The sequence below is a fragment of the Anoplopoma fimbria genome, chromosome 16 (assembly GCF_027596085.1).
Source record: "Anoplopoma fimbria isolate UVic2021 breed Golden Eagle Sablefish chromosome 16, Afim_UVic_2022, whole genome shotgun sequence".
Taxonomy (NCBI): domain Eukaryota; kingdom Metazoa; phylum Chordata; class Actinopteri; order Perciformes; family Anoplopomatidae; genus Anoplopoma; species Anoplopoma fimbria.
Window position 1 is genome coordinate 5,305,385 of NC_072464.1, and position 15,809 is coordinate 5,321,193.

At 39.9% G+C, this 15,809-nt stretch overlaps 1 protein-coding gene across 4 annotated transcripts in view; it reads left to right on the forward strand.

The window, feature by feature from the left end:
* pde9aa (phosphodiesterase 9aa) overlaps positions 1 to 15,809 on the forward strand; it is a 37,714-nt gene that overhangs the window by 17,562 nt on the left and 4,343 nt on the right. For all 4 annotated transcript variants that reach the window (XM_054615004.1, XM_054615005.1, XM_054615006.1 and 1 more), the window contains 8 exons: positions 845 to 915; positions 7,953 to 8,037; positions 10,267 to 10,327; positions 11,302 to 11,376; positions 13,522 to 13,608; positions 14,027 to 14,131; positions 14,695 to 14,777; positions 15,033 to 15,189. In XM_054615004.1, coding sequence (XP_054470979.1) covers positions 845 to 915; positions 7,953 to 8,037; positions 10,267 to 10,327; positions 11,302 to 11,376; positions 13,522 to 13,608; positions 14,027 to 14,131; positions 14,695 to 14,777; positions 15,033 to 15,189 — 724 coding nt within the window. The remainder of the gene's footprint in view (positions 1 to 844; positions 916 to 7,952; positions 8,038 to 10,266; positions 10,328 to 11,301; positions 11,377 to 13,521; positions 13,609 to 14,026; positions 14,132 to 14,694; positions 14,778 to 15,032; positions 15,190 to 15,809) is intronic.

Consider the following 15,809-nt stretch of genomic DNA (forward strand, 5'->3'; position numbering starts at 1 on the left):
CCTAAACATGATAAAAAGAAACCTGTATCTCGATGATGATTTACCTTTTGATTAATGCAACTGCTTTTTAATAGTATTTCTTAATCCCAAGAGGCTGGAGGACTGCCGCAATTTATATAATTTAAGAGTTGCACCCGGAAGCTGCAACATGTGAATATAACTGTGTGTTGTGGTGCTGCTGTCTGCAAGTGTGTGCAGATTGTTGGTCTTTCCTACTATCAGGCCAGGGTTCACTGCTCATTCTCTTCTTCAGCTCTCTATCATGTATTTTATGTGATACATAGTTACACAGGACAGGACAAGAGTCCACAGGTACAAAGGGAACAATGTCGCTGGACATTAGACTATTGTTGTTAATTGTGTGTCACATCCAGTGCAGCCACAGATTTGTCTTCAATGTTGGAGTATGGATTGGCAGATATGATATGAAGTTTTGTAATATATACAGATAATATGATTTCTTAGTTGTTACACAGCTGTGATGGCACATTAGAATGATTACATAAACTTATGAGAATTGTTTGTAGGGCTACAATATTTATTTCCACTTTTGCCTAATCAACAGATTCGTTGTGATTACAATTTCTTATTTATTTCTGAATAACAATAAAAATAAGAATTCAGTTTGAGATCCTGGAACCTACAAATGTTTTTAATTTGTATTTCATGACCTAAAACATTTAAACCATTAAATGTCAACAACAAGCTGTACATATCCACATGCAGCAGAAAAGTAGGAATATTGAGGGGTATTGTTGTTTCATAGAGACAAATTCAGATCCCTACTCTTTCTTAACTCATCTCATCTTCTCTGTCCGTCTCATCTGTGACCATCTGTCCGCAGGGCGTTCAAGATCAACGAGCTGAAGACAGAGGTCACCAACCGTCTAGCCATGTTGGAGAAGAGAGTAGAGCGTAAGTCTGTTCCCACCACCTCACTGTCAAATATACAATCATATTTATATGCTCACAAACATAAGAAACATTCGTTGGAGAAAAGGAATACTGCGCAATAACAGTCAGAGTTTTTTTCCACATCAGTTTACTAAAGAGTTCTAATCTCAGTGTAGCCTTGAGTTTAAGATTACATGCACATTTTTCCATGGGGGGTTTGGAGATTAATGGATTGGTTTGACTCATCATTTTCAAGTGAAATATACATTTCCTAACTTCCCTAATGTTCAGTCAAGACAATCTAAAGTCCTCTGATATAATAATGTCCAAGGTAATTCAGGAATCCTGCTCAGTCAGTTACAAATACTCTGACGAATACATGCTTTTTAATAAAGGGAAACCCATCATAATGAAAATAAATATATTTAATATTTATCCAAATAAGGTAAGGGGGTACTCCTTGTTGTATGAGAAAAGAATAATATCACAAAAACATTTTTGAAAAGATGTGTCAATCACATATCAAAATAATTAATATTATTTAAAAAATATTTGCATTCACCCTATACTACCTTAATACATTATGTATAGGTGGGTTCAAAAATTGCAATTAGCATACTTCTCTAATTATTTGAGTCTGAATGCTGTTGGTTTATGTCTATGCTGGTCATGGGATTCCTGGGTATGAGGGGGAAATGGGTTGGGAAGAATAGGTAGGTTTTACTGTTTTTTATTTTGTCAGATCACACAGAAAATCAAACGCACATTCCTGCCATAATCTTACATTGTAAAGTGCAGAGAGTGACAGAGGACATGGGGAGATAGGGAGGGGTATGCCACCAAACTGGTTATATGATATCTTAACTGCTAAGCTACCCACAATATAGCAGTTTTTAGGACATAATGTCGGGGCTTCCTGACAGCACCTCTGATCTGGATGTGGGTAAATGCATGAGCATCTAGGCAGTGCAGTAAGATACAAATAGCCAAAGTCATTCATTACATCTTATTGGAGACTTGCTTAGCTTAGTCTTTTAACTCAGTGGCACTAACAGTGCAGTAACAGTAAAAAGTCACACCTACAACGCAGAGTAAACATTGACCGTCAGTCCTGCCAACTTCTGTCTGTACAGGAAGCCGAGCTTCCAAGAGAAAGTTTAATAGATTACTTTTGCCTTAACAACAGCAGCTTGTTGTCAGTGTTAAGTTCTGTGTCTTGATTTCACGGATTTCACTTTAGCTAGCTTTGAATTAGTTCTTTAGAACAACAAAAATAGTATTGCAATTCCACAGTACAGTAGTGCTTAGAGTGCTTAGTGTGATTAGTGTAGAGATAACTGCATGCCTTCAGTGCATGTTGTCTGAACTTATGCTCCTCCACTGTTTATGAGGCTGTGATTAGATAAGTTGAAGCGCGGGTTACTTGGTCTGCTAACCCACCTTTGGCTGTTGACCTCATGCTGTTATTAGCATCTACTGAACATTGACCACATTTGACCTGTTTAGAGCTGAAAGTAATTTGTCATCTTCACACTTACACAAAATCCACCCTGGTCTCATGCACCGATGCCCTTTCCTCTCAGCTGACCATTATCAGATTCCAGGTTTTTGGCATTTAATTAGCTGCTCACTATGCTATGGCAGTTTACCTGGTTTTGACCTGCATGTCTGAAGGCATCTTTGCACTCAGTATAGATGTTTCAGTTCTCTCAAGATAAAAGCCAGCTATAAAATATTATCAATAAAGGTGTTGTGATAGCCAGGCCTGCCATCATATTTTTTATAATATAGATCTCAGTGTTCTGAGAAGGTCAGCTGCTATAGTAATTACCCACAGGAACATTTAATCAGTGATGGTTTTGCAATCATTACATCCGTCCTTGTAAGGCTGTGAATAAAGGTCAAGTTGAATATGTGAGTTGTACATGGAGTCAGAGTTTTTCACATGCAACAAAAATCCGACAGCAGCAAGACTCTTAGATTTGTGTAATTGTTCCATGGTTTCACTAGACATTGTACATTTCATGCCAAGATTATTCTGGCCCAAATAATTGTGATTCACAATATTATCCCATAATACTAGCTTGCACATGCTCAGTAGCAATGTAAATATCAGGTAGCCAGTGAAAAGTGTTGTGTAGTTGTTCCTGTGTAGCATCAATGAGCTGATTCATTATAAGATAACAAAACATCTGATTGGTGCAAAGACTTGCATACTCACTAATACCCGATCCAGCGTTTTAGTCTGTATCGGCGGCATTTCCAATACCGGTATCGGAACTGTTCTACAAGGATTACAATGATACTATATAGAACATCATAAACTGTGTAGGGAAAGAGTTAATGGTGTAATTCAGTGATGTTGTGAGGAACATCATCTGAGATACAAGGCTAAACTTGCATGTATGTTGTGTTGAGTTTTAAAAGCTTAAATAGTAACTGTAAGCTTTCAACTAAATGATATAACTGCAATTTGATGTAATACATCAATGCTGATGTTAATATCAACATTTTTGAGCAAATTTATCAAATCTGCTATTCATGGATGAAAATGGCTCAGAACGCCGTCACTGTTTTATATCAGCCCTAATCCGAAGGCCAATTCTGAGATAGTCACCTCTGCCCACATTGTCTATGGTTTTACTTTGTCATCAACCACAGTTTAGCATTACAATCACATCACTTCACAAGCCTGTTCTCTCCTTTCTGTGGACAGCTATCAGCACACTACAACATTGGTGACTCACTGTGAGTGACTGATTATCTGGTAGGAGAAATGTGCTTTCCGACGCTGTGTGTGTGTGTAGATGAGGCAGAGTGGAGTTTAATTCTTGCCTCATTTGCGGTCTGATATACTGTATATTCATCTAATTCAGTGCCCTATGCCATATCACATTATTTTCCTTTTTCCAATCTTCTGTGGCTGTAATTTGTCAACCCTGCATCAAAGCTTTCGTCATACAGAGGTGGATGTGGTGTTGTGCATTTTTCAAAATGATGCAGCGAGTTGACTAATGCTAAGACCTGGGAGTGTAGAAACACATAAAGCCTTTTGTTCATCAACCCTGACAATACAGTGACTGTTAAAGACTAAAATGAAATCCAAAGGACCTTAACAATTTAGCTCAATGGGGCAAGTTACGATATTGGGAGCAATAACTGTGAACACTGAGAAATATTAACGAATAGGTTCAGATTTATGTCTATCTTAAAGTTATTGTGACTAAATGTGTGTCTAAATTTAACACTGATGCTTGATAACCCTCTATGTAATTGCGATAAGCAGTTAAAAGATTGGCTTTTCTATATAGTTATTATTCTTGCTTGTCATCAGTGCCACCAGGTCGGATTTCACACAAAATCAGCCAAAGTCATGCAGGTCAATTTATGCTCAGACTACAGCGGGATTTTCGTCAGCGCCCCAGTCTGCCGCTGTCATCCCAGATCTGGTTCACTGCAGCCTTTGACCTGCAGTGGGAAGACAAGGTTGAAGTAGAAGGCATCAGCGCCTGGCAGCAGCTTCTCCTCCTCTGGCCAGGAGAAGAGCCTTTAATCTGGCGCTGGCTATTTGCATATACTACCCACATAGTTATGATAAAAAGCTGATCCAAGGTATCCATTTGATATGATAAAACTCACATGCCAAGAGATTCCTTCAGGAAACTCTTAAACTGTTATAAAATACCTTTTGCGTCCCCAGAGACTTCATTTCCCATGCATTTGCAAACATAAGATTACACTTGCAGTAGCTGGCAGCCTTTTTGGCCGACGTCTCCTTCTGTCTCTAACTGCATGTGCTTTGCCGCGTGATGCAGCTGCAATTTCATAATAGCCCCCTACATGCTGACCCCTTCAGTCACCATGACAACATAACCTGAGTTTACTTTGGTCACCATGGCGATTCTCCCAACTCTTCTAAAGCAATGTGATTTTGAACTGATCAACAGATGTGGTCTTAGCACAGAATTGGGTTGTGAACTAAAATGTTGTTTGATTTGTACTTTTGAGCTGAATTTGTATTAAATAGTTAACAGAAAACAAGAAAGAGTAACAGATCATTAGGTTTCTCTTAATAAAGTAACACATTAAGTCATAACATTATATCAGAAGATGGTTGTGGCCAATACAATTCAAATCACCATTTCTGATTTAAACTGGGATCTTCAAAAATGAAAAAAATTATCTTCAATCTTAAAATGTATTTCTTACAGCAGCCTCTCTCCCTGACTGATTATACTGTAATAGTAGTTTCAGATCTGACACACAGGCACTTCACCCAAGCATGCCAATTGCTTGGATACCTGGTTGCTATGGCAACAGTGTGGCGCCCACGCTCCATCTTCTCATGACTTCGGTCGCCATGGTCACATATTCTAATTGAAGCTGAAGTGTTGTCGGAGCAACCCTCTCTGATTCAGCAGAAAGAGGTGGATTGATGGAGGAGACAGACAGAGGAGGATGCAGAGTCAGATAAAGATACGTGAGAGTCTAAAGAGTTCTGATAGCAGCTGCAGATGCAATCAGATGACAGTCAACTGTTAATATTATATTGGTGCACATTATTATAGCTCAACATTCGGGCAAATAGCTGAGATGTTTAACTTGCCCGATAGCTAAACTATTTTGTCCTTAATGAAAAATGTAGGTATATTAAAAATGATATATAATTAACAAGGATTTGGACAATCGGACAAAATGGACAAAACCCCATAAAAACACACATTTCAAATCATTATAAATTATTGTATTTTTATTAACAGATTTGTTGTTCACCACGTATGATAATCAGGGATCGGTGACTAGAAAACAAAAATGCTGATCACATATATTTACTGAATATTGACCCAAAATAAAGATCACATTCGTCTTTCACTTACCCAATTGGACGACTCTCAGTCTCTCAACTTATTTCAATTAACTTTATGGGACACTCAGTATGGTTCCTGCATAAAATTGCCATCATATATCTGATTGGGCTCTGATAGGCTGAAACATCCAGCCTGCAAAACTGAGGCTCCAGTCCATACCTCTGTAGGTTTTGGGGCACCTGCCATTTTCAAGTCCTCAAAGTGCAGCAAAGACCCAAGGGACATCATTATCATTATCTGATAAGTCATTACAGTAGCCTACTGTATATGACAAGGTTATTTAGTTTGATCTCTTCTCTGATTAGCTACTGTACAGTTTGGGTCTCACATAGCCCAAATCTTCATGTGGAACTTTTATACACATATATGGGACTGCCCAAAAATACATTCCATTTGGAAGATGCACCTTGAGGATCCAGCCCTTCATCTTAAATGCCAGATTACAGTTTCCACATAGAATATTGCTGCCTGGTACATCAGCGGCCAAGAAGCTCATCACCCAAGTTCAATTTCTCCACAAAACGTTTGCCTCACTGTCTGCTAGAATTCATGTTTCATGAATTGATCACCTGCTGGAATAAATGCAGCTAGCTACGTCTATTGCTTTATAATGATGTAAAACTTTTATTTCGTATAGCACCTTTCATGGATCATGATTCACAAAGTTTACTTAAATAAAAATAACTTAAGAAGAATATCTTAATAGTGAAATACACAAAATTACAAACACTGGGCAGCAGGTCATACTAAGGTCTTTTTAAATAAGTGAAAAAAAAGACCTGCTTTCTAAAGGCTTCAACAGGGATCAAAGATCAAATGTCAACAGCAAGAGCATTACACATTAAGGACCTCAGTCTTTTCTGTGTTTAGCTGTAAATAGTTATTAGCCATCCAGTCCTTAATGGCAGTCAGACAGTTGTGCAAGGTCAGTTTGTCAGTCTCATCAGGCTTAAAAGAGACATAGCTGGATATCATCAGTATAACAGTGACATGAGATACATATAAATTTGCCAATAATATGACCTGAGGGCGAACATATAAAAAGAAAACAATATAGGACCAAAGACAGATCCCTGGAGCACACCACAAGAAAATGCAGCAGTTAAAGACATGTACTGGGACTAAGTGTCTTGCATGCAAATAGGAGAGGAGCAGCCCAAAATTGGTATGCAGACAGGGAGTAGCTGAGGGGATGATGCTAGCGCTCACATCTCTTACCTTATTCACAAAGAAAAAAAGGGCTAATTCAATCCTTATCTTAGAGGAAAGGCACTTCAGGAGGTGCAGGATTTACAATGTTGTTTGTGTTGTCAAACAAGATTTTAGTGATGCGATTGATGGGGGAAATAAGGTCAGTTTACTAAGAAGACCTCACAGCCTTATAATGGAGACTCTGAACCTGGTGTTAAATAACATTTAAGGAATCAGTAACGTTAATCAAATCGGCAGCAACGCTGCAGGAAATGTCATTGACATGAATATTAAAATCACCAACATTAACAGCTGTGTCCAACCTAATGGTAGACGATAAAAAAATCACTGAATCCAGACATAAAATAAATAATAAACCCTGTGCTCACTGTCAAACTTGAAATTGCATGGTGGCAATGAAAGACTGTGTCTGTAAATATCCCAATTTCTTTCGAAACACTTATATGATCCATCAATGCAAAAGACAAGCTTTCTATTTGTTGTCTTGTCATTTTCTTATTTTGCATAACTTAAAAAAGTCCTATGCATGGGAGGGTGTGCAGGGATGAAAGGAAACATAGTCTGTATAAAATACAAGAGGTCACCCAAAGGTTTCTGAAGCGCTGCTGTGAAGTTCAAAGTGATTACTGCTTAGAGGAAAAGTGTAGTTCTTGCTTTGTTGTTTGATTGACCATCAAGACGAATAAACATGTAATGCCAAAACCTAACAAAAAACAAATAAAATAATTAGTTAGTTGTTGGCCAGTGTAAGCAACAGAATAGACCTGACCAATGTTACCCCAACCCCTCAGTCACCATAAGAGGTCAATTAAACGCATACAATAATTTTTAGGCCAGTCAATCAACTCAATGACCCATAGATGCTCTGGTCAACTTAATATTTTTGCAGCTACAAATGGTATCAAGAGGTAATGGTTTGAAAAATAACTTTAATAGGTGTAATATGATGTTTTAATAAATGAATCTCTCTGTCTACAGTGGAGGGGATGAAGGTGGTGGAGATTGAGAAATGTCGCAAAGACATCAAGAAGCTCCGTGAGGAGATGGCATCCAGAAATAACAGGTAACAGCAACAACCAAGACAAATCTCTGTTCAGTAATCACTGAATCTCCCTGGCCTTTTCATTAGTACAGATAGTGTCTTGCTCCTGTTTTATGATCAGGGTGATAGACTGCCAGAGGCATCTAATCTTGATTATTGGTTTCAAAGACATAAGTGCTGTCTGGAGATCTGCTTTACTGTCAACACTACTTTACTTTATATGCAAATATGCAGAGCAGTTGGTATTTCATTAGTATTAGTTCATTGATACATGGCTACAAGTTGTTATGCTGAGATAATAAATTGATTAATGAACTATTCACTCTTCAGAAGATTAATCATCCTCTTGTTTGATATTCAATTAATCTTTAAAGTCAGTTGTTAGCAAAGGTTATTCTTTTGGTGACCCAAAGTGTTAAATATTAATTAAATAAATACATTATGATCCTCCTCTAATCATATGAATAAAATGTGAACAAACTGTGAAATATATTAATGAAATTTAATTTGAGAAATGAATTGAAGGAATTATTTAAACTCAACCCATTATTGTGATTTGTTAATTTGCCATTCATTTTCAAAATATTTCAATATTATTTCCATATAAACATTTGTATTTATTTCCCCAATGACACTTATTTCATACTGGCACTTTTTATGATAGTGATGTTGTAAACGGTAACTACCCTCTCAACTTTAAGACAATAACATGCTAATTATCTCCCTCTTTAACTATCAAGCTCAACAACTGCTAGCAAATATGGATGTATAAAGAAAACTGGACGCAGCATTGGAGGCGGCTTCCTTACCATTCCAATAAAAGTTTTTCAGTGGCGCATGAAGCAAGAAAAGTTCGACTTCCAAGTATAAAATCACCTAGGAAGCAATCCTGCGCATCCATTTTGCCCTCCCTAGTGAACAAACCCCAAGATACTTGAACTCCCTTGCTTGGGACAGTGACCGAATGGCTTGTAGCAACGACATCGGTACCCCGTATTCCTGCAGTACCGGAGTCCCTGGGCCTCCTTCTAGTTCATAAAACACATGTAGACTGGATGGGTAAACTCGGTCGAGCCTCCTTTCCAGAACTTAACATAATATTTTCAGGGTACTGAGCAGTGTGTATGTGATAATTGGAGTACACTCTCTGGTTCCACTTTTTGAAAAATGGGAACCACAACCCCGGTCTGCCACTCCACAGGCACTGTCCCTTTCCTCCATGTGACACTTTTTTGACTACCTCAGCGACCTCTGCCAGGGATATGGATGGGTCTTCCCCAAAGTCTTCAAACTCTGCCTCCTCCACAGAGGACTTCATGGTTGGGTTCAGCAATTCCTCAAAGTGCTCTTTCCACTGCTCAACCAGTTCCTCCCCTGCTGTACACACCCTGAGCTAAGACCCTCTGTCCCTTTCTGAGTTGTTTGCCAGAACTTTCTTTGGTTGGCCTATGGAAAGGGTTCCATAGTCTTCCCAAACTCCTCCCATACCTAGGTTTTTGCTTTGGCAACTGCCGCAGTTGCAGCCCTTCAGGCCAATCAGTAACGGTCTGCTGTTTCCCGAGACCCCTAGGCGAGCCAAGCCTGAGAGGCCTCCTTTTTAGCTCGACGGCCTCCTTCACTGCTAGTGGTTCTTTTAAAGGTGGGAGTTGAAGACCTCGGGGCCTCAGCCAGATTCCAAATTGACCCTTTACCAGGTCTATCCGGCAGCCTCCTGCTTACAATGAACCCTACCTCAATGCATAACCCTGCTAGTAGTGGGCACACAGGGCAGCGGCCCAATGTAGATTTTTTATTCTGTGCCTGGCCGAGCCCCATGTGTCAAGTCCTGGCAACCAGATGCTTGCCACTGACCTTCCCTTTCAGGTCTGGCTCCATAAGGGTGCCCCTGGTATCCCTTTTCCAGGCGAGGTGGGACAACCTATTCATATAGGGACATAATTGCTCTTGGTCAGGCCCCTACCCTGGGACCTCTTTGCCTTGGGAAACCCTACCAGAGGATATTGCCCCGGACAACACTGATCCCAGGGTCACGTGGGCACACAAACCCCTCCACCACATTAAGGTGGCATTTCCTTGGTGGAGATTCACTGATAAAATTTTAACAATGGAGTTAGAGGTTGTTTTTCTGATCTTATATATATTTAATTAAATATCATATAAATGTAATATTATTATTTGAGAAGTAGTAGAATGAATACTTACGTATTGTTATTTCTTCATAACTTCAACCATTTTTTTTTAACTTTTCAGTAATTTTCTCGAAGACAATAAGAAGCTTACCCCTCGCAGAGATGTGCCCTCCTACCCAAAGGTAAGGCTTTCTACCCAACACTGTTCACTGCACTGTGTGTTTCTGTTAGCTAGGTAAGTCTGCTGATATCAGGCATACTAGGAAATACCACACCTCAACTGTGATTCCAGGAACCAGAGAGTGTTTTCAAACTTGTGGGTCCAGATGTACTTTAGTTTAGATGCAACAGTTTTATAGATGTTGATCACGTTAAGTTGATGTTAGTTCCCAGAAATAAGTCAGTACAGGTCAATAGAGTGCAACCTTTTTGAAGGGGGAACCTTATTTTCAGGGCGAATGCAATGACCAGAAGTAAAAAGCTTATGTTAGGCTATAAAGGAACTAAACCGCGATTGTATGAGTGCAAGTATACACAACAAAGGCTATGAAGGCGGACATGTCAGCACGATGACGTTAAGTTCTCATTTAGTCACTTGTTAGCAGTCATCTTTTATGACATGTTAAAGCTTAAAAAATCACAGGAGGCATTTACTGATGCATTTTATGTCGTAGGAGAAAATATTAAAATCTCTTAAGCTTGTGTTAACCTCAGACCTTAATTCTAATAAAACCCATTAAAAGGAAGGAAAACAGAAGTGCAAAAAAGCTGACTCATTTCAGCACTCCTCATTTCAGCACTCTATAGATCACTGGGATATAATCTTCATTGCATCTCTACTCTGAAACATTCTCAGAGACTACATCACTGAATCCATAAAAAAATTTGCACATAGGGACAAGTTGTATTTTAGAAGCACATTCAGCTTTTGAAAGCTAGTGCTCCCTTCAATGTGGCTGCTGGTGATATTTGTAATAACTGTCCATTTTAGTAGTTTCTGTCTTTGGTGGGATACAACAGAGGAATTAAGGAAAATAATGTAAAGTGGCTATAATATAAGGTTATATACATGAACATTACAGTACATGTGTTTAGAGGTGTGGCCCTGAGCCAGTTGGAGGCAGACAGGGTTAACTGCGAGCTCTGTTGCCTGCAGTACATGCTGTCAGAACAGACCATAGATGCCCTCAAAAAACCTGCCTTCGACGTCTGGCTGTGGGAGGCCAACGAGGTAAGACTGAGCAGCTCGCTGAACCTGTCTCACCTACAATTCCCCTCTCTTCTCTTCTCTCCTTGTCCCTCTGTCTCCCTGTCTCTTCTGCTGCCCTATGTGTGTGTGTGTGTTTTGTGTGTAGTACCATCTGTCTAAGGAGACAGTAGAAGCTCTTAGATTGCCTACATTCGATGCTTGGCAGTGGGAGCCTAATGAGGTGAGACTTGTGGCCTGATTAATCCACTGATTCATTTTTCGTCCAGGACAAGTTAATAACTGTTAATTATTACTGATTAATCAACTTAATCAATCAGTGATTATATGCTATTTATAATTTCTTAATTGTTCAATATTATGTCATTATTGGCCATAAATCTTTGCTTTAAGAAGGGGAGAAAACATTTTTCAAGTGTCAGCTGCCTGACAATACTTGCCATTAAGTGGCAGAGCAAATGTTGGAGAACTCTCTCCTGATGTCTGTGCTCCTTACCGTCTCGATAAGACTGAACTGGACCAAGATGGAAAAAACAATCACAGCTAATTTTCCACTTTGGTCCAGCATGGTTCTGCATGACCTGCTGTCAGTCATAAGAATGTTCATATGTGGCTCCATGTAGTGTTGCTGACACCACCTAAACTGTCCAATGAGTTATCTGTCAGTTCATATTACTCCATGTTTACAACTCTAAGTTGATTTCTAATAAGCCAGTGTTAACATGAAACAGATCAGAATTATAACACAACAATGAAGCGTATTCCTCCCAAGGCCCAAATCCACCAACCTGAATTCAAAGAACTAGTGGTGATTAAGGCAGTCTGGGTTTGCAGGGTTTGCCAACCATTTTCACACCACTTTCGCTCACCAACAAATGTGAAATTACTTTTGTATTGGAATGATCAGATGAGATCAAAATGAAAACTGAGAAGAGCATTCCGTGTCTGCCCTCTTGACTTAAGTCCTTTGCTTGTTTTTCCTTGCTTTCCCTTCCTCACTCCGTTTCACTTCTTGTGCAGCGATTCGCTTAAGCTGAACAGGGAATCAGAGTTAGGGTCACACCACAAAAACTAGATGTAAATAAAATACATTTTATCTGTACGTATTCTTTTTTTAACAGTCCATTGCATTACATGTGCAACTACATCTCCAGTGTGAAACATGGATACATTTTAAGGAATTAGTGTGTAATGGATTTGTTTTAACTAATAACATCATAATTAAATGACATTAATGATGTCATCATTGACATTCATTCATTAATCCTTGCCAGTATGTCAACATGCACAATGCAAGTGCTCTGGAACTGGAATGCAGACTTTATAAAGGATGACTGTGGCTCAGTGAAAGAGCGGTTTCTCTTTCAATCAGAGGATCGGCATTTCAATCCCCAGCTTCTCTAGTCCATGTTGATGTGTCCTTGGGCAAGACACTTAACCCAAAATTGCTACCGTAGGCTGTGCCTGCAGTGTTTGAATAGGTATGCTTGATTAGTAAGATGGACAGGTGGCACCTTGCATGGTAGCCCCTGTGTGAATGGGTGAACTGATGACATGTAGTGTTAAAGAGCTTTGTATGGTTGGAAGACTAGAAAAGAGCTATACAAGTGCAGTCCACTTAACATTTACTGTGTGTGAGTAAACATGTCTGAAATAAACAAGATGGACTTGAAGTATTTGGCATTGACTGACCAGGATTGGTTAATGGTAAATGGAGTTTCTAGTCTTCCAACCACTCAAAGCGCTTTAACACTACATGTCATCATTCACCCATTAACACCCATTCATACACTGATGGCAGAGTTTACCATACAAGGTGCCACCTGTCCATCAGGATCCATCTTATCATTCATACACCGCAGGAACAGCATGCAAGCTCAAATTTGGGTTAAATGTTTTGCCCAAGGACACATCCACATGGACTAGAAGAGCCGGGGATTAAATGGACGATCTTCTGGTGGGGTTGGTTCATAGGGTTGAATTAGGTCCAGTGGACATACTCAGATTCAGTTTGGCTAAGCCCATTAAAAAAAAATAAAAACACAAAAAATACTGCTATTTAAGATCATTTAAATGGTAATTTTTTTTCATTACATCTTCACATCAAAAGATTACTTCAATACAAAACACTCTCAGACATATTAATGACACGTTCCTTTGTTCTCCCAGATGCTGAGCTGTCTGGAACATATGTACCATGACCTGGGCTTGGTCAAAGACTTCAACATCAACCCCATCACACTCAAGAGATGGCTGGTGAGACCTGGACCTGGTACCATTTGCAAACTCGAATAGAAACCAACATACGACCTCTCCATTGAATAATAATAATAATAATAATAATAATAATAATAATAATAATAATAATAATAATAATAATAATAAAGCCTTTATTAGCCCCACAATGGGGAAATTACAATTATCTGCATTTGACCCATCCCGGAGGAGCAATTTTGGAGTTAGGTGTCTTGCTCAAGGACACCTTGGCATGTTGCCTGTAGAGGGGTTTGAACCACCAACCTTGTAGTTGCGGGTCAAGCGATCTACCTCATGTGCCACAGCCGCCCAATGGACTGTTTCTTGACCAGAGCAATATCTCTAAATACTTTGATGCCCATAAGCTCTCAGATCTCAAACCTCCTGTCTCTCTCTCTCCCCGTCTCTCTCTCTGTAGCTTTGTATTCATGACAACTACAAGAATAACCCCTTCCATAACTTCCGCCACTGTTTCTGCGTCACCCAGATGATGTACAGCATGATCTGCCTCTGCAGCCTGCAGGTAACCAGCTTCTTACAGACCTGACTGTTGCGAGACCTATTAAGGACTTGATGACTTGAGACTTGAGACTTGAAAGCAAATATTTTAGGTTTTGCCCTCGTAAAATCTGGGAATAATAAAAAGTTACAATGACAGGCCTTGCGTGCCCACCAGCTTGGATTTTTCTTGGTCAGCATCTTGACTTGTACATTGCTCATTATGACCGGAGACTTTAGACTTAAAGGATTCAAAAGCACTTTTTCATGGCAAAATCAATGTACTTATTATGAGGTGTCCCACTCAAGAGTTGTATAAAATGTGTAAATTCCCCTGACTTCATGTACAACTTATATTTAACCACTGGAGCAGCCCTTGAAAAGAATAGTTAAACATTTTAGAACAGCAGCGTCAGTGCCATGACTACATGCACACTTGTAACGCATCATGGAAATGATGGGGGTGGAACACGGGATCACACACACATTAGCACACATATGGACAAGATCCTTTGGTCAAGGACTTAATTGATGCTTTAATTAATATCAGTGTGTGGATGTCTGGATTTCTGTGGGTTCATTTTTTAGGAGAAGTTCACTCAGGTCGACGTATTGATTCTTATGACAGCTGCTGTGTGTCATGATCTCGATCACCCCGGATTCAACAACACGTAAGACAAACAGGCACACACACACACACACACACACACACACACACACACACACACACACACACACACACACACACACACACACACACACACACACACACACACACACACACACACATTCTCTTCTCTGCCATCTCTTCTTACTCTTTGTTCCTGCTTTCTTTCCTTCTCTCTCTCTCTCTCTCTCTCTCTCTCTCTCTCTCTCTCTCTCTCTCTCTCTCTCTCTGTCTGTGTCCTTGTCTCCCTCTCTTCCAGGTACCAGATCAACGCCAGAACAGACCTGGCAGTTCGCTACAACGACATCTCCCCTCTAGAGAACCACCACTGTGCTGTGGCCTTCCAGATCTTCTCACAGCCTGACTGCAACATCTTCTCCAACTTTGACCCTGAGGCCTTCAAACAGATACGACAGGTGTGTGTGTGTGTGTGTGTGTGTGTGTGTGTGTGTGTGTGTGTGTGTGTGTGTGTGTGTGTGTGTGTGTGTGTGTGTGTGTGTGTGTGTGTGTGTGTGTGTGTGTGTGTGTGTGTGTGATACATGATAATAGGTTCCACTGATCATGTGTTCACACCTGGACCCTGTATGGTCAATGTGCTCAATTGTGGCCAAATTGCTACAGGGAAGTGGAATTATTAGTGGTATTTTACAGATGACAGTTTGGACTTTTGTATTAGTGTAAAGTGGGAAAAAGTTTATTAAACATTATTATTAAAAAAACAACTTTTCCTTACATTTCACTGGTGTTAATAGGTGCACACCACTGCTGTAGTACAACATGGGATTCAGGCACATATGTGCATAAACAATAGCTGATGTTATAAAACAATATTAAAACATAAAACTGAGGCTATAATGACCTCATCGGCTTTCGGCTGTGGCGGCTGTGGCTCAGTGGAGAGCAGGGTCGTCCTCCAATCAGAGGATCGGCGGTTCGATCCCTGGCTCCGGCAGTCCATGTCGATGTGTCCTTGGGCAAGACACTTAACCCTGAGTTGCTCCCGAAGGCTGTGCCATCGGTGTATGAATGGGTGTGA